The sequence below is a fragment of the Lepisma saccharinum genome, chromosome 21 (assembly GCF_977018435.1).
Source record: "Lepisma saccharinum chromosome 21, izLepSacc3.1, whole genome shotgun sequence".
Lineage (NCBI taxonomy): Eukaryota > Metazoa > Arthropoda > Insecta > Zygentoma > Lepismatidae > Lepisma > Lepisma saccharinum.
Genome location: NC_139249.1, coordinates 14736814 through 14755245, shown reverse-complemented (window position 1 = coordinate 14755245; position 18432 = coordinate 14736814). Strand labels below are relative to the sequence as shown.

General features: G+C 36.6%; 1 protein-coding gene across 3 annotated transcripts; it reads right to left on the bottom strand.

Moving 5' to 3' along the window:
* Positions 1 to 321: 321 nt before the first annotated feature.
* Positions 322 to 16576, bottom strand: LOC146004181 (actin-5C-like). 3 transcript variants are annotated; one of them, XM_083142849.1, is made up of 5 exons: positions 16562 to 16576; positions 8574 to 8722; positions 5849 to 6088; positions 4302 to 4440; positions 322 to 1236 (listed from the first exon to the last, which is right to left on the bottom strand). In XM_083142849.1, exons 2-5 carry the CDS (start codon positions 8697 to 8699, stop codon positions 611 to 613), a joined length of 1131 nt encoding a protein of 376 aa, XP_082998975.1. In that variant the 5' UTR covers positions 8700 to 8722; positions 16562 to 16576; the 3' UTR covers positions 322 to 610. The 3 variants fall into 3 exon arrangements, with proteins under 3 accessions (XP_082998975.1, XP_082998974.1, XP_082998976.1); XM_083142848.1 differs by lacking the exon at positions 16562 to 16576 and adding an exon at positions 14654 to 14678; XM_083142850.1 differs by lacking the exon at positions 16562 to 16576 and adding an exon at positions 14465 to 14487.
* Between the last annotated feature and the right edge of the window lie 1856 nt (positions 16577 to 18432).

Here is an 18432-nt window from a genome sequence, read left to right as displayed (position 1 = left end):
CAAATCCCCTATGGTATCTGATGGTATATATTAATATTTAAGAACTTACAGTCAGAAATTGTGGAAGTAGCATAGGAACGTTAGAAATGTAGCTTCTGATTGGGAACTAGTTTTTAATTTTCACTAATTTTTAAGCATTTGTAATTGATTACTTAATTAAATATCTAACAACAACAGAATTATTGCTTTATGACATTCCTTGATATTTTTTTTTTGCTATGGCCATCTACATATTTACTTTCAAATGAATGACAAAAATATATTACCGCTGAAAAAGTACAATGTTGTGATTTAAAAGCCTATGCCAATAATAAAAGTGTATTTGAAAATATAACTTTATTTGCTATTTACACATTATACATCCATATCAACAATAAATTATAATGGTGCGCATGCGCGCAAGCAATTTAAAGTCCTTTAACAACAATGGTGCTAAGGTAACAATGTGACAGCAGGTGTAGATTCATTACAACGCATTATCAAGCCGTGGTTTGCTAAAAGAAACAAATAAAATTAAGAAAAATGTTCTTTCATTGTTAGGTTTATGATTCAATTGTTGCTTTATTTGGATAATTCGTTGACCGGATACGATATCCGAGATGTTTGGATTTTAGAAGCACTTCCTGTGCACAATGTAGGGACCGGATTCATCGTATTCTTGCTTGGAGATCCACATCTGCTGGAAGGTTGAGAGGGATGAGAGGATAGAACCTCCGATCCAGACCGAGTACTTCCTCTCCGGAGGGGCAATTATCTTAATCCTCATTGTTGAAGGGGCAAGGGCAGTGATCTCCTTCTGCATACGGTCGGCAATGCCAGGGTACATGGTGGTGCCTCCAGAGAGGACTGTGTTGGCGTACAGGTCCTTCCTGATGTCCACATCGCACTTCATGATGGAGTTGTATGTAGTTTCGTGGATCCCGCAGGACTCCATCCCCAAGAAGGAAGGCTGGAAGAGCGCCTCTGGGCAGCGGAACCTCTCGTTGCCGATGGTGATGACCTGGCCGTCCGGAAGTTCGTATGACTTCTCAAGGATGCTCGAAGCCGCCGCTGCTGACATCTCTTGCTCGAAATCCAAAGCTACGTAGCAGAGTTTCTCCTTAATGTCGCGTACGATTTCTCGCTCGGCGGTTGTTGTGAAGCTGTAGCCACGTTCTGTGAGGATCTTCATGAGGTAGTCGGTGAGGTCGCGCCCGGCGAGGTCCAAACGCACTATTGCGTGTGGTAAGGCGTATCCTGTTAGGCGAATAAAATACATTGTAATCAGTCAATGAGTTATTATTGTTGAAAGTGTTAAGTAAGTGTTGATCTGTGTGCGAAAGTAAATGGGAATTTAACGTTTCTGTTTCAAGTCCACTTCATTCCCAGTTGGCTAATCGTCGGAACTGTACCTACAATTTAATGTGGGATCCTAACCCACCAGATTAATGATTGATTCATTGCCACTTAATTTCATATTTAATACAAAATTCCAATTAGAAGAAGCAAAGAGGCACGTAATATATATAAAAAAGGTAGATATGCCCTGGTATAACTATGAACATTATAATAAATGCATGTGGGGTTGCAATTATTTGGTTTATTTTACTTCGCTTTTCTGCGACTTTTGGCTAATCGCGAAGATGAGGATGAGTGGTGATATGATGAAATTGATGAAGGCACACTCACAAAGAACACCCATGCCTAGACCTGGATTTGAACCCGGGACCCCTGGCGTCGTAGCGCGATGTGATAACCACTCCGCCACGGACGCTGGTAGTCAAGTTACAGTTTCCATATGAACCAACGCAAATGAGTAGCTGACTTCCCGATGGCGTAGTTCTAACGTCGTCGCCTTGAAATCAATAGGGGCGGGGTTTATACCCGATGGATGTAGTGGTGTAGATACCACTTTAAACTGTAGGTTCAGTCCTGATTAGCCTTTCTGAGCATAAAGTGAACTCAAATCAACATGCTAGCAACATGGGTAGTAGTGGTTTGAAGCGTAACACTATTTCACCTAAGTAAGAACTCCATTTATGTTAAGATATTAGTTTAACTATCCATCTTGTATGTAATTTCATCTAATAAACACAAATCTGTGAGGATGTTTCCATAAAGCTCTTGTTTTGATGTGCTTCTAAGCTCTTACAGCACCACAAATTCCTACACTCTGTAAAGAAAAAATAGCGACACTTGCTCGGATATGGTTTTCACAAGATTATGAAGTGAATTAAAACAATAAGAAAAGCAGGATTTGTCCACCAGAAGTATTTGTGAAGAAGCGTTCTCGAATGAAGCGTTGCAAGGGATCGTCGGTCGTGTTCGTTCGATTTAAAATATCTCGTCATGTGATGCCTCTCTCACTCCCTCCTATCATCGCAGAAGGAACGGGAGGTGGTTTTGCGAAAACGATGGCATTTATCCAACACTCCCAGTTCTTTTGTATTTTCATTTATTTTCTTATGTTTCAATGCAAGAGGCTCCCTCTGGTGCTACTCTGTTGCTTTTGAGGTGCATTGTGCAGGCGGGAAGTTCGCATCGCACGAAGCACTCATCGGCCTCCATGCAACAGAGTAGCACCAGAGGGAGCCTCTTGCATTGAAACATAAGAAAATAAATGAAAATACAAATGAACTGGGGGTGTTGGATAATGAATCTTGTGAAAACCATATCCGAGCAAGTGTTGCTATCTTTTCTTTACAGAGTGTACAACCTCTACGTTCATCTTCCTTCCTAATAACCTACTTATTCCTAAGCAGAAACTATGACAAGCTTAAGGCGTGAAACAGGGCAATTTCAGCCCACATACACACTTCCATGCCTCCCCCATGGAGTAGTAGTATAGTCGTCGCCTTGTAATCAAAGTGTCCCGGGTTCGATACCTGGTGAAGGGGCATATTGATTCGGATCCCACTTTAAACTGTAAGTCGAATGCCAATCAGCCTATCTGTGCATGAAGTGGACTTAAAAAAATAAACTAAATTACCTTCAGAATGTAACTTACCCAGTTCGATTCCAATTGTTCTTATAGTTCAACTTTTGCTCCTCTGTTACCCTGTCCTTATTCAGGGATAAGCTTGTCCCAACCATCAGAAAGATGTCTTTCTCTGAAAACCTATAACTGTCATTCAATTACAGAACCACTGGAAATCCTGCACACTTTGATGGTGCAATTTCACGGTATGTAATTTGATGCCTTGCTTTGAAAGTGCTTTGCCGTGTTACAGATGATATGCAGCAAAATAAACTTCAATGAACTAAAGTTTATATGACGATAACGGAATGGTAATACATATGTAAATAAAAGTTGAATAATTTGCCTCAGCGTGCCCCGTATACTGATGACATGGAATTCATTAGATCTGAAAAATCCGTGCTTAAGTGAATGTGCCACGAATCGTGGAAGATGCGTGTAATAACCAGTAATTTATAAAAGGAAGTTCACAATGAATGAAGAAATTATGCATGACTTCCCATATTTGATGTTTAAAAGTTAGCAAAGTACAAATAATAAACTTTGAGGATAAAAATGATGTAACATTAAAAGCGTACAGGATTATTCTCTTTATATCGAGCATAATTTTAAGTTCAAGACATGTTCAAGTTGTGGTGCTTAATTCTTTCAGCTCATGAATATCAAAAAGTAGTCTATGTGTAAGATAATCTCTTTATGGGTAATTGCGTAACAAAATTATAATATTTATGTACATTTCATTAACAACCATGTTTCAGAGGAGTCGTTTAAGCACAATCTTTCAAATTGTGATGCCAATTTTTGAAGTAAGAAATATTTCAATTAGATGTGATTTTCTTCATGTAGCCTTACTTCCAAGTGGTGCAAAATCACTTATTTTAATGATACCTATTCCTTGTTCAATATTCCTTTCTATTTTTGTCTACGAAGGAGAACTGTAGTATGGATTGTAAAAGAATACTAGCAACATCATAATATATTTTCTTCGAAATAAGCTTCTGAACTGATAAGTGCTGAATTTTGAGATTTTTTTTATTCCTTTAGGGAATATTCTTGGTGATAAAGGAAAGCATTTAATGTAAGAGTAATACATGAGTTTGTTACGTGACATTTCTTATATATAACTTAGCAGTAGCAGCAATTTATATTACAAGTCCATTTAAAAGTTTACTAGAGCCATCTATGGGCTCAAAGTTGAAGCAGGCTGGCATTTTGTGACCAAAATTTCACCAAGGTTAGGTTTATACTTTGATATAGTTATGTGTGTGCTAAGTTGCAAGATGGAATAATTTATTATGTGTCTCTTAGTTTAGTGTCACTGCAGCATCAAAATATATGTACTTACCTTCATAAATAGGAACAGTATGTGAAACTCCGTCGCCTGAATCAAGGACAATGCCAGTGGTACGACCGGATGCATACAGGGACAGAACGGCTTGGATTGCCACGTACATTGCTGGTGTGTTGAAAGTTTCGAACATGATCTGCAAAGAACAGGTAAAATATTAACTTAGAAATGAACACGTCTGCTGCACCTCTTCAGCAGTAGCGTCAACTTTAAATAAATTTGGGGGAGAAGCAATACTGACATAAATATGCTCCCCTCCCCCCATATCAGGTGCTTGTACTCTTCAGTATTTCACTACAACTGTTTATTCATAATTAAATCCAAAATTTTCCAACAGTTGGACGCCCTTTGAGATCCTATGTACAATTGTAACTAATTTCACAATCACATTGTATAAAAAAATATATGTTGGCTTTCTTGGAAATCCAATACATTACAAGTATATCTATGCATTTTAATCATCATTGAATTCATGTATTGGGATTGAATTTCGCATCCTAAATATTCAAGTTATGGTTGTGATGTTGCTACCACATTAAATTATTACACTTTCGTCTAATTTTTGTAGTCATCGCTCTGAAATAGCTTCAAGTAGAGAGTATATGATTTAGTGAAGAAACTTATCATTGATAGTGATCATTTTAGAGGAATATTGATTGAATAATTGCTCTGTTTAACCTTTTCTAACTGTAGTATGAAAGTTAATACTGCATTGTGCTCTAAGATGGTGTCAACCAACATACAATTAGCTTTTCTACGTTGCCCGTTCCATATGGGTGACCGGATAAAATTTTCTAACAAGTCTTAAAAATCTAAGAATCATCATAAGAAGAAGAAGTTGTAAGGGAGAGAGAACAGGAGACATGGGAAGCAGCAGTAAAGATTGACAGAAATGAAGTGAATTAAATAAGCTACACACAGAGATGGAGGTTAAGACAGGAAAAGAAGAGATAGGGAGAAAGAGAAGAAAGTGACAGAGAAACAGAATAAGATAGAGAGGGAAAGGAAAAAGGGATGAGACGGACAGATAGATGAAGAAAAAGAGAGAGGGAAGAACAAAGTAGAGGACAGAGAAAGAGATAAGGAAGCGGGACAAGAGAAAGAGAAGAGAGAATACAAAGAAGGAAGAGGTAAAGAAAGAAAGAGAATTAAAGAAGCAAGACACGGAGAGAGAAAGAGAAAGAGGGAGAGGAGAAATTTAAAGAGAGAAGTGACAGAGAAAGAAAGACATATATAGGAGTAGTACACGTAGTGAGATAATTACAGAAAGGAGAGAAAGAGGAAATGAAGACGGGAGAAGAAAGAAAAATGAGACAGAAAGAAGGAAGGAAAACAAAGGAAATAAATGATTAACACAAGTAAGCACTAAGAAAGACACAAGTAAACTGAGGAAAAGAGTTTGCAAACTAGAAAAAAGGCTCAAGGAAAAAAAAACAGTTACAAATGAAAAGAAGTGTCGAAAATTGCCATTCTTTTCTTATTCTGAGGATAGCGGGGGGAACACGTGCGCCCCCTTGACTTTCGTTAGGGCCATTCATACAAACCTGTGTCATCTTTTCACGGTTCGCCTTCGGGTTGAGTGGTGCTTCCGTGAGAAGTACCGGGTGCTCTTCTGGTGCGACTCGGAGTTCGTTGTAGAAAGCGTGGTGCCAGATCTTCTCCATGTCGTCCCAGTTGGTGACGATGCCGTGTTCGATGGGGTACTTGACTGTCAGGATACCTCTCTTGGATTGAGCCTCGTCTCCAACATAGCTGTCCTTCTGCCCCATCCCTACCATGATACCCTACGAGAGGAAAAAGTAACAATTACCATTATACACTATTGACATTTATAATATTATTTGGACAGGTTCGTATTTCATCATTTCTCGATTTTAACTAGGAAATGCATGGGTTGTATAAGAAATATTACGATATCCACTTTTCTATTTGGAAACAAGCAAATAATACTTTTGTTAAATAATATTCTTACACAAAATATATCGCCAAGTCATCCATTTACTCTTGTTTTCTGACATTTGATACAATATAAATCACAAGTAAATATGTACTACCGGTATTTTAATGTTAGGAGTATCTGAATTTTACAGTGAAAATTTGTTGATTTGTTTGTGATATCTATTCAAATAGAATATTTTGTAGTTTTCGTTAAAATGTAGAAGAGAATAAACCACAACTAGACAAGTAGTATATTTATTTACAGAACATGCAAACGCTATGTAGATATCTAAATTATAATTACATTAATACAAATATTTACTGCAGTGGAATAATGTGTAAGCATATACTGTACAGCGTCTTTATTCAGCAGAACATACATGTATATTTATAGACTTTATATTTTATAACACTTTTTGTAACATTTTATACCTAACAATATCTTATTTATTTGCATTGTAATTATAAATCTATATTCGTATATCGAGATACGTAATTGCAATAGGTATAAAGCGAGAGAAAGATGGTGAGAAACTGAGAAATAAGAATCATTTGACAGTTATTCACATTAATAACATTAAATTAATGTGTTTTCAGAAAATTTCAAGTGCTGTAAATACTTAATTCGTCATTATGTTTATTGTTCGAGGATAAGTTTAGAGTTCAGAATGTAGATCCAATTTCACTGCTTACCAATCTTTCGTTAATCTTAATTGCAATACTTCTGTTAATATTGTTCTAACTTTACCACAATAAATACACTGCGCAGTACAGATTATCTCGTGTTGCTGTGGTAAATATTTGTATTAATAGAATCAATATTTTGATATCTATGCAGCGTTTACTCATTCTATGAATTAATATGCTTCTTGTGTACTTTTGGTTTGTATTGTAATTAGTCTGTTCTACAATTTAACGAAATAAACATCACAAGCTAATCTACGAGTCAAGAAGGAATCCATGGCTTGCTGATTTAACTTGCACCAACTTTTCTGCCACGAAGTACAATTGTCACGAACAATAAGGAACAAATGTGCAATTAAATGTCCAAATTGGGAGCAATAAACACGTGACGTGATGAAAGCAAGTACTCGGTGGGGCCGAACCATCACAGCAATTACTTGCTACCGCATTTCCGACTCACAACACATTCCTCACGCATTCACAGGACACTAAGCAAGAATGCTATAACGAGATATTTCACCGTTGAATTAATTACTTCGATTTGTTTCTCACGCCAGTGAATGAACTTCCAACAGACACTTGAACAGCTAAAAAAGAGAGAAGTTATTTGAAGAAGCTATAACGGTCGAAGCTGATATTAATTACCTTTTGTGGCATTTCAACTAGAAACCATATTTCACAGTTATTTTTATTTTAAAGCAAAAACAGTATGGTTTTATTACAGCGTGCAAATTGCTTAATAATATGTTCGTTCCTTATTAGCTTTAATTAGACAATATAGAACTTCTTTACAATATCGCGTAGGAGAAGTAGACACAGTTTTTTAACTTGATTACCAATTCAACCTTCCTGCTCTGTTCAATCTTGTGCCATTACAATCGCGCTTCTAATGAATGACTTGTGTCAAAAATGTCTACCACAAATCACATAAAATCTATTATACAAATATGTTATAGATATTCAGAATATACTAATCTTAATATAATGGAAACAAGTTTTACTTATACAAAATATTCAATAAATGCCTTACAAGTAGAACTTTGTGTATATTCTTGTGATGATCCTTTTTGTTAATTAGTAATGTTTTTTTAAAGCTATTCTAATTCTGGCATATGATCTTAATAGTTAATAATGTCTTATAAAGAAGTTCATTTCTCAACACAGCAAATTTATAATGCTTATAAGTTCTATACTGGAATTAGCACAGGATCAATACATCATAATTAGCTATAGTCCTCATGCAAATTTTGCGCACAGATTTTATAACTATATGAATGGCTTATTGCAGAAAGGGACCTGAGTCACTTTTGCACAATTCTGAGAAAAACAAGAAAAATCGTATAATATTGAGAGTGTAAGAAAGAAATGTGCTGTTGTTGGCTCAATTTTTTAGCATAATGAATAGTTAATTTTGCAACCCTCAATGCGCCCTCCTGCAGTATGCTGCTAGAGACAGAGGAGATGAAAAAGTTGTGACTCCGATACCTCAAAAATGTGACTCAGGTCCCTTTCTGCAATAAGCCATTCATATATATTTATCATGAAATATCTCAGGACATCTGTGTAGTACAAATGTTAGTAACAAGTTAACATAACTATAGTAAACAAAAAACAGAGGTAATATGAAAAAGGGTAGCATGTTCTCACCTGGTATCGAGGCCTTCCAACGATGGAGGGAAAGACTGCCCTTGGTGCGTCATCACCAGCGAAACCTGCTTTGCACATTCCGGATCCATTGTCGACGACAAGTGCGGCAACATCTTCGTCACACATATTGAAGGAGAAGGGGAAATTAACTGTAAGGGAACAAAAGGACCATTTCAGCCGTGGTGTCATCCATATTTCTAGTTAAATTGTGTAAACTATTCTTGTATTTAAGCTTGGAAAGTGGCGGAAAGACTGTTTTGTATCTATGAACGTCGATCTACTTGAGATGTGCCTGGGAAGATCCAAGATATTAGATGATGATATTAGATATTTTTAAGATGAGGAGACAATCATGCTTCATCCAGCAGGAAATATAATACATTTTCTCTGGATGAGCACTTGTATTTGTGTTATCTAGGGTTGTTTTTCCGTCAATTTTGACTAATTGCGACTACAAGGAAACCTGATGATTAGATTAAATAGATGACTGGACACAACGGAACACATATTCCAAACTGGGAATCGGAAATGGAACAGAGTTGAATCCAGCATTGAACGAGTCAACGAGTCGACGCTTAGGATGAATCATATGTATAGTGGTTCCCAAGTATGTAATGAAAATCACATACTGAATGATGTGTTGAAATTGATGAAATCTGTCCATTTGACGAGGTAAACTTTTTCGTGAAAACCCAATTTCTCAACTTCGCTGGGAAACTCCTGTTATTGTTTGTTTGATTTGGTGTTCTAAGTCCACTTCATGCACAATAAGGCTAATCGGGACTGGACCTACAATTTAAAGTGGTATCCGAACCACTATATGGCTCCACCGGAACTCCAGTTATGGACGATGCAGAGATACCTTGCCCATTCAAACAAACCCGGATTTCATATCATCTGGTCCAATTCCCAAAGTCCTTTATATTGCCCTCTTCCAAATTAAGGGGTGTAAGGGGTGGCTTTTTCTGAAGATACCCACTCTCGCCCATACAGGTTAACGAGGCTCTGGCGTCTGGATCTCACATCTGGTATGTTATCTTGTCCATGTGTGTTTATGATTGTCCTTTCACCAATTTAATCTTATCACCTTTTATCATCATCTTCGCGATTAGCCAAAAGTGGCAGAGCAGCCCATTTTGGCTAATTGAAGTAAAATAAAACAAATCCATCGACCAATCTCTCATATAGGACGAACATTGGTCAGGTTTTGCAAATTCACATGCAGCAGATCTCCGTGGCGTGCTACGGCCCCAGGGTTCCAGGGTTTGAATCCAGGAATGGCCCTGGGTATTCTTTGTGAGTGTCCCTTCATCAATTTCATCATATCATTACTCATCGTCGCGATTAGCATCAAGTCCTGTAAACTTGGATCATATTTCATTGTAAAGATATGAGCTTCAGAACAATGCCATGGACAAAAGCATGCCTCTCAAAACCTTCAGCAATTGCAAGACACCGACAAAGCTAAAAAAAGTATGTGGAAGTGTCTGCATATGTGGAAAATTGTATTTTAATGTACGAAATAAAAATTACCCAGCGGAATAATTAGCACTTACACCACGAGGAAATAATTGTACATTGTATCTAATTGCAAATTTGTTCCTCACACAATGTAAAGAAATGGGAGGGGAAGGGGTGGAAAGGAACTCTCTGTGCCGCTATGGACAAAAAGTGTACAAGGTCAAATTCCACCCAACCGACCTCTACATCCACAGCTCTGGAGGCAAGAAGAATTGACGAGGTGGAAAATATGGCATGACGGCAAACTCTAACGTAGCTTTTTATGTTTCACGAAAAAGTTCCGTCTCGACGAACAGACAGAAATAAACCAGATTAATTGTATAATGCGATGGACTTTAAACGCCACTTAAAAGCTACTGTAACCATTAGTGTATCACGCACGCACTGTGTCTCATTAGTGTGGTGTAGTGACTATAGAACCGCTTCCTGCCAAAGCTGGCGACATATTTATGACGTACAGTCCAGCTGTGTTTTGTTTGCAGTAGTGTGAACTCTGGGAGTTTCCTACTACGGGACATTTATGGGTAGAAAGAACGAATAATGAAAAATAAATTATTGGTTTTGGTTGTACAGAGTAAGTCACGAATCCAAGGGCAATAAATCTGACAACATGCATTTACTTCTTGCTCCTTATCAGTAGATTTGGCAACGTAGGGTGAGAAGCATAAATATTACCAGGGAAATTGTCCCTCACCCAGTGATGTGCCGTAGATTATACGTCTACACGTAATCTACGCGTAGATTACATTGGGTTGTAGTTTACATAGACTACGTAGACAATCTAAAGTGCATTAAAATTAATGTCCAAGGGTTTCATGAAAGGAAAGTGATATTTTCAACTATATTGGTTCCTAACAAACTGAAAAGAATCCTATTTACAATAAAATTTATCTTCTCTTCTATTATCAACTATGGAAGGAAATAAATAGTATGCAAAAAACAACAACAGATGGCAGTCGTGAGGCAAGAGTGGTCTTTTCCCAATAAAACACTAGAATATTTCCTATGCTAGGTTTTTCCCTAGGTGAGAAATTGTTCGAATTTGGAAGAAAGAGTACGGAAGTTCTCCTCACACATCAGCAACTGATAGGCAGTTTTATTCCACCGCGCCCTTTGCTAAGTTATCACCTTTCGCCATGTTGTTTACACAGATTACGTCGTCTACGTGTATAAAATAGTCTATGTGTAGAATGTAGACTATCGTTGTTTACGCATAGACGTACATCACTGCCCTCACAGTGTTCATTCACATTGTTTTGCACATTGTGAGGTTGACGAACCGAAACTGAACTCCACCGAAGCAATATTATCCAATGCACTAACCTGTACGGTGGGATGCACAAGTATTGCTTGGCAAATTGTCCATTACTATTTTCATTATTTTTCTCTCTTGCATACTACTTGTTTTTAAAAAATGTTATATTTAAGTATACTGGTGCACAGTTTGTCAGCTGTTTTCATTGACCGATTCACTATTCTTGAAGCTCTCATTGATACAAGAGAAGAAATGGGATGATTAGTGCTCGGAAGTTGAGGAAAACTTCTTTTTTTTCTAGTGTCCGAAGACGAGGACCGACTTAATATATGTTCATTTTGGGTCATTGTAGGCCAGAAAAAGGTGGGTTTTATTTGTCCTTCTTTGCCTTTTTCGGCCTTCTTTTGGCTTATTGGTCCTTTTTTAGCCTTTTTTTTTAGGCCTTAACGGATTTTTTTGCAACTTCACCTTCTTTCGACTACGTTTTTACTGCCCATTCTCAATTCGAATCATCATCAGTTCATCACCTCTTAAACATCCTTTATGTAGTAAAGAAAAATAAAGAAGGAAAGAAATATATTCCAACCACCCCTGAAACGAGAGAAAAACATTTTTGGACGACTGAAATAGGATCCGAAGTCCTATCTCTGTAACCCTAGTGTGGTTAGGCAAAATCTGATTCTTCAAATATGATTTTTCAAATTATGTTAATCTAAAAAATATATAATGTTTGAAAGAAGATGCATTTCATTCATATAGTTTTTTTGCACTGTGTGTTCCATACCACCAGAATTTTTTATTTTTTATTCATTAAATATGTAATTAAAAGTGAAGTTATTAATTAATTTGGATCACATTTATACGTACTTTTTTCCGTTTTTAGGTCCTTTTTTTATATTTTTAGGTCTTTTTATAGGCCCTTTTTTGGGCAATTTATAGGTCTTCAACTTCCGAGACCTAGTGATGACGGACAATTTGCTTGGCAATACTTACGCCTTCCACTATACAATCCCATTTCACCACTTCGGTGGCTGTTCCGGTGTCGAATCCTGACCTGAGCATGAATTCCTTCATCAGTTTTATCTAATCATCATTCACCCTCGTTGTCTTCATTAGTCAAACTTGGAAATAAAGGAGCATAAAAAATAACAAGAAATACAAGATACCATCGCGTTTCTCACCGAATGAATTAAAACAGTGACGGACAATTTGCCTGGTAATATATTTGCATCCCATTGTACACGGTCAGCAGATTTAGCGGGGAGGTGTCATTGATACAGCTAAATATTAATACAATTTTTTCATGCTTTGAGAAGTGTAAAAAACAGACTACACAAATGAATAGAGAATATGAACTAAATGCAATGGAATAACTTCAGACAAATTGTATTTTTTTTTCAAATATGCTGAAGAAAGAAAAAACTGTCAGTGTACGCCATGGCAAAAAATACTTCCCCTCATATAGTCTTAGTTACCAGGAGTCTTATGGGAAAATATTTCTATCCACAACTGTACAGAAGGGGATCTCTAACATAAAATTGAAGAAACAGCACTAATACAGTTAAGTCTGCCCAGTTCCCTTTTGTTTTGGCAAATACACTAACCCCAGAATTAACTTTTAAAAAATACGGAATTTATATTCCCTTGTGTTTGTAATTAAAGTGTAATTGTCACATTAACTCTATTTTCATCTTTTTACACATAGCCTTGACATATTTTAAGCGATATTAAAACTCCGAATACGTTCATCGAAATACCTGAAAATAAAATATATTAAAAACCACATACCCGATATAAAATATATGCGTGAGGAATATAAATCCTTTAAAGGGTTTTGAGACTACAAAAGTAGATGAGCGAGAAAGGACAAAAAAAACTAGTCACCAGGACCTCGTTAACCTGAAATTTTATACACCCTTTGGAGGCAGCAAAGTAAATCAACTTCAAGCATTTTATGTCAAAATAGTCTACTTTCACGAGAAACATATAGCAGATTGAGCTCATTTAAAATTTTCAGTTTATTCAGCAATATTTCTTTAAAATAATATCCAAACCGTCAATGATTTGCAATTTAAAAACGATATTTTGTAGGATGGGGAAAAACATTGATGAAGTTTATAGTAGTTTTCTCTTATGGTTGGTTGATTGATTGATTGAGTTGGTGTTTTAAGTCCACTTTATATACAGTAAGGCTAATGGGGACTGGACCTACAGTTTAAAGTGGGATCCGAACCACTATGTGCCTCCACCGGGTATTGAACCCAAGACCCCTGGATTACAGGCGACGACCCTACCACTGCGCCATCGGGGAGACCCTTTTCCCTTATGGATATTTATATTAAAATTGTTCTGTCCAGCTGAGATTTGCATCTTAGTGTACAAGAAATTAACATGGTTAAATTGAATGAAAGTTGTCAAAGTAATGCTTACAGTTCACAAGTATTTATTCACACCGTATCCATATTCATAAAGAGGTTTGTTTGTTTGTTGTAAGTCCACTTTATGCACAGACAGGCTAATCGGGACTGGACCTACAATTTAAAGTGGGATCCGAACCACTATGGGCCTCCACAGGCTATTTTAATGTCCCCATTCGAGTTTCCATAGACCCGCCCTTGGACGGAACCTTAGCTTGTAACTATATTCTATGAAGTTCTTTTTTTAGCTTGCACACACACTAGTGTGAATCTGTCATCATAATAATATCTATTTCAGGCGTAAGACAATTGAATATACAGCTCTTATGGATAATGCACTAATTTTTCAGCGCTTGTGCAAGCGCTGGATAGCTGATTCTTTCTTCTCCATGTGCAACAAATCGCTAAGTTAAACAATCAAGAACTACATGAAAGCTCTTTCTAATCGTTCTGATAGACTTTATCTTATTCCTTCAACAATTGCAAGAATTTTCTAAGTTAAGAAATCAAGACTTTGCTTAGACTACATGAAAGTTCTTTCTAATCGTTCGCAAAAATACATTAATATACTATAATCCATAAGGCTAAGAACATATTTCTAATTCCAGAAAAAATGTAGCAGAAAATTAAGTATTCAGAATACACCGATGTCCGTTAGCATTTGTTCCTTTACCAGTATGAAACCAAACACAACACACCCGACACCTGGTGACGATTTAATGAAGTAGACAGAAGCTGTGAACTGAACAATACTTAGGCTGCAGTTGAACAAAATTCAAGTCCTTAGAAATTCGTGCAGGAAAATCCCTTTATCGTCTTTCTTGATAAGCACTTCCACAGTTTCGAATAAGCAAGCACTAACTACGGAGCTGAGAAAACACACACACCTGTTCCTTGAGAAGATCCAAGTGGAAATACATACCCAAGTCTGCTGCTTCGTGCTACATATACTCCTCTGATATTCCACTTCACTTCTCTACCGAGTCATGTCGTCTACCGTGACGTGTGAGGCCTCAACTTGAAGTCACAGGTGACCGAATTCATAGATATCGTGAACAAGATTTAACAGACGGTGTCTCTTTGTACAATAACCATTGTTCTAAACAAACGGGGTTTGGTCTGTGGGTCTGGTAAACTGCTTGTAGTCACGCATTCCCAAATCGTGCCAATGAATTACTTAGCCATGAATATTCTCGAAATACTTTCCCTTAAATGTTGTTGATCGTGAGGTTGTGCACCCCCAGACAAGAGAAACTCGCTCTTCTAATGTAGAAATCGTAATCCACAGAGATACGTCAATCAAACGTTTCCAATTTAAATATTTTACAAGTCAATCACTCGTGCTTAAGTCTAAACAAATGACATTGGACTATAGAAATCTTTCACAAATTGAAGATATTTGAATATTTGTTTACATTTTTGCCATATTAATGTTTATTGAAACATAAATAATACCGTATATTTATGAAGATATGTAAAAACAATTACCAAACATTAATTATTGAAATATTTATTTATACACTTACATTCATGTAATGTATCAGAGTTATTTTAAACCCATTTTAAGGTTCAATGAAAAAGTAACAAAACAGCGCCATCTACTAAAAAAATAATAACACAGAGGACACAACGATTAGACATAATTAGACATTAATTATGTACATTTCTTTGCAAGTTCGACACACATATTTGATTCCACGATTTTCTAATTGATTTGTTTTCCTATGTAACAATGAACTTTGAACGTTTAAGAGACTAGGTTGCATCATATTCCGCACAGTAAAAAAAAATATGGAGTGGAATGTTGCAACACTGTGCATCATTTTGCATTATGACTTGTTTGCACGATCATTGCATATCTGGGTTTTGAAATGCCTGTTCCTATTTATTTTTTTACTGTATTTGCATATTTGTCCAGTATATACTTATAAAATATTTTCAATATTTTCCTTCATGCTTATATTTCTATAATTTTACAAACTATATGTTTTGTTTCGCTCTTTTCATATTTGCAAAATAATACTGTTTCTGCTCTTATATAATTACTTATGTGACTTCGAACTCGAACTAGGTACATTTTAATAATTTGCTCGTACTGTTCGTTAAGTAGTTTTAGTCTTGGAAATACCATATTTGTCGGCGTATAGGACACACTCCCTTTTTTGTACATTTTCGAGGGGGGAAAAAACCTTTATCACTGAATTCAAAATTAATTTACAGTATTTCAAATACAAAATAATATATAGGTATACTTTTAACAAATAACGTACCTAATCTGATTAGGGAAGAATATATTTTATTTTCCTTCGACACATACCGAAAGGAAGCAGGAAAGAGCAACTCACAAAAGAGAACATTTTCAGATAGGAAGGTAATCATAAATTGAGAATCGGCGTATAAGACGCACGTTGTTTTTGCAGACCTATTTCTAAAATGCAAACTTAATTACTTGATTTTATAATGTATTGTGGATATCACTAACCTAATGCTACTAGTAAAGAGTGAATACGTCATGTCACCTACGAGAGATTAACCTTGTAATCAAGATTACCAGAGTTTGATTCCAGGTGAAAGTAGAGCGGTACAAATTAGATTACATGTTCTAAAACAAACTAAAATAATCTATAGTGGAGAGATGGCGAGCAAAGAAAATATAGCTCTAAACGAAGAGAAATAATTTGTTCAGTAGAGCTCCATCTATGAACAGATAAATGTTTTAATCCTTCCGGTACAAATATACCAATCTCCAGAACACCAAAACAGCTTAAACAAATTGTCAGAATGTTTCCACTTACCAGGCAACACAAAACCTACAGATGTGCAGCCAAGCAAGCATTCTACAGTATATTTATACTCAACAACTCTGGCATTAAAAGCAATATTTGCATACTGACACATCGCCAGACAGTTTTACTATGCATGTCGTATCTAGCAGTTAGAAGGATCAGGTTTCGTAAAATGTGGGGCGCTTAACCGGAAAAATAGCGGCGGGCAGAAACAATTTGATAAGTTTATGCAAATTAAATTCCATATTTCCCTATAAAGCCATGGAAGAGATTAAAGTCGCTTGCCAAATGCGATAAGAGCTGCCACTAGCAACGAAATTAGGTTCGAAGTTTAATTATTCTTTTACTGCAAATCGCTTTTACTGGAATAACTTACGTAACATATTAAAAGGAAACATGGCGATCTTGTACACTTGGAATATAAAGATAGACATTTTCACTTGGAGTAGGATTGAGAAAGTTTATGGCTTTGAGGAACTTTCAAGACAGTGGAACAATGACTTCAGTTCGACAGATGAAGATCGCAAGCTACTGAGTGATACTTCAAGAGTTTTATAACTCGCGATGATATAAAACCATCAGCATCCAAAGTGTATTTTGCAGTACAGTTCAAAATTCTCAGATCTCAAGGTCATGGTTTATGAGCTTCATGTCTCAACTTTTCGCTTGGACTGTTGTTAAAGAGGAACACATCAGTTGGGTTGACAGAGATTTGTGGAAGCGAGGGGTATTTTCAGGAAGGCCTTGTTTCAGTGGTCATGGCTGATCATCGCTATATTGCTTCCTCTATCTCTTTCTCTTCGGATTCTTTATTTTCTTCCCTCTCCATCTGTTAATTTTTGTCTGTTTTCCCTCTGTTCCGTTCTATCTTTCTTTTTATTCTATTACTCTCTCTCTCTCTCTCTCTCTCTCATTATCTGTACATGTATGCCCCCTGTTTCTTTCCTTTTCGGTTACCATCTCTCTCTGCTCATTAATGTCTCTTTTCTCTCTTTCTCATTCTCTGCCTGTTTCTTTCTTTTCGTTACTTTCTCTCTCACTCACTCTCTCTCTCTCTCTCTCTCTCTCTCTCTCTCTTTTTCTCTCTTTCTGTTCATTTAAGTCTCTTTCTATGTTTCTTAATTTCTTTTTTGTTACTTCCTTTTTTCTCTCTGTTTCTAGTTTCTCTGTCAAATTCTTTGTTTCTTTCCTGCTTTTTCTGTTATTTCATTCTCTCTGTGTTCATTTATTTCTCTTTCTCTCCTTTCCGTTTTTGTGTCCTTCTTTCTCAGTTACTCTTTCTCTCTGTCTCTCTCTCTCTCTCTCTCTCTCTTCTGTTCATCTCTCTGTCCCTTTCTCTGTTTCCTTCTTTCTTCCTCTGTTATATTATTTCTCTTTCTCTCTCTGATTGATTTATTAAGTTTATTTAACGTCACGCTTCTACAACGTGCGACTAATCGCGACGATCGGGATAAATAGTGATGAAATGAGATCGATTGATGGATTTGAAATTGCTGGTTGCGTCGGCTCTTTAGGCCATTTTGCACCCTTCAGTATATATGGGGAAGATCCCCATTGGTTTGGGAGGAGTTGTTGCATATACCATATGGCAAAATAAAAACATATGCTGCGCAAGCGGCTGCTATAGAAAAGCCTAAAGCTTATCGTGCAATTGCTAGTGCTAATGTACGCTCTTGCACTCAGCCAATCACTCCCATCCTTGCGAAAGTAATCAGAGATGAGATAATGCTGTTGCTAGACAAATAATTTCCAGCTTGGCTCCGCCATTTCCTCTGGAACAACCTAAGAATCAAATTGCTCAGCTGTCACAAGAGCTAGCAATACAGCAGAGCCTGCAAAAGCTAAAATCTTCATATATTCCCTAACATATAACGCATATG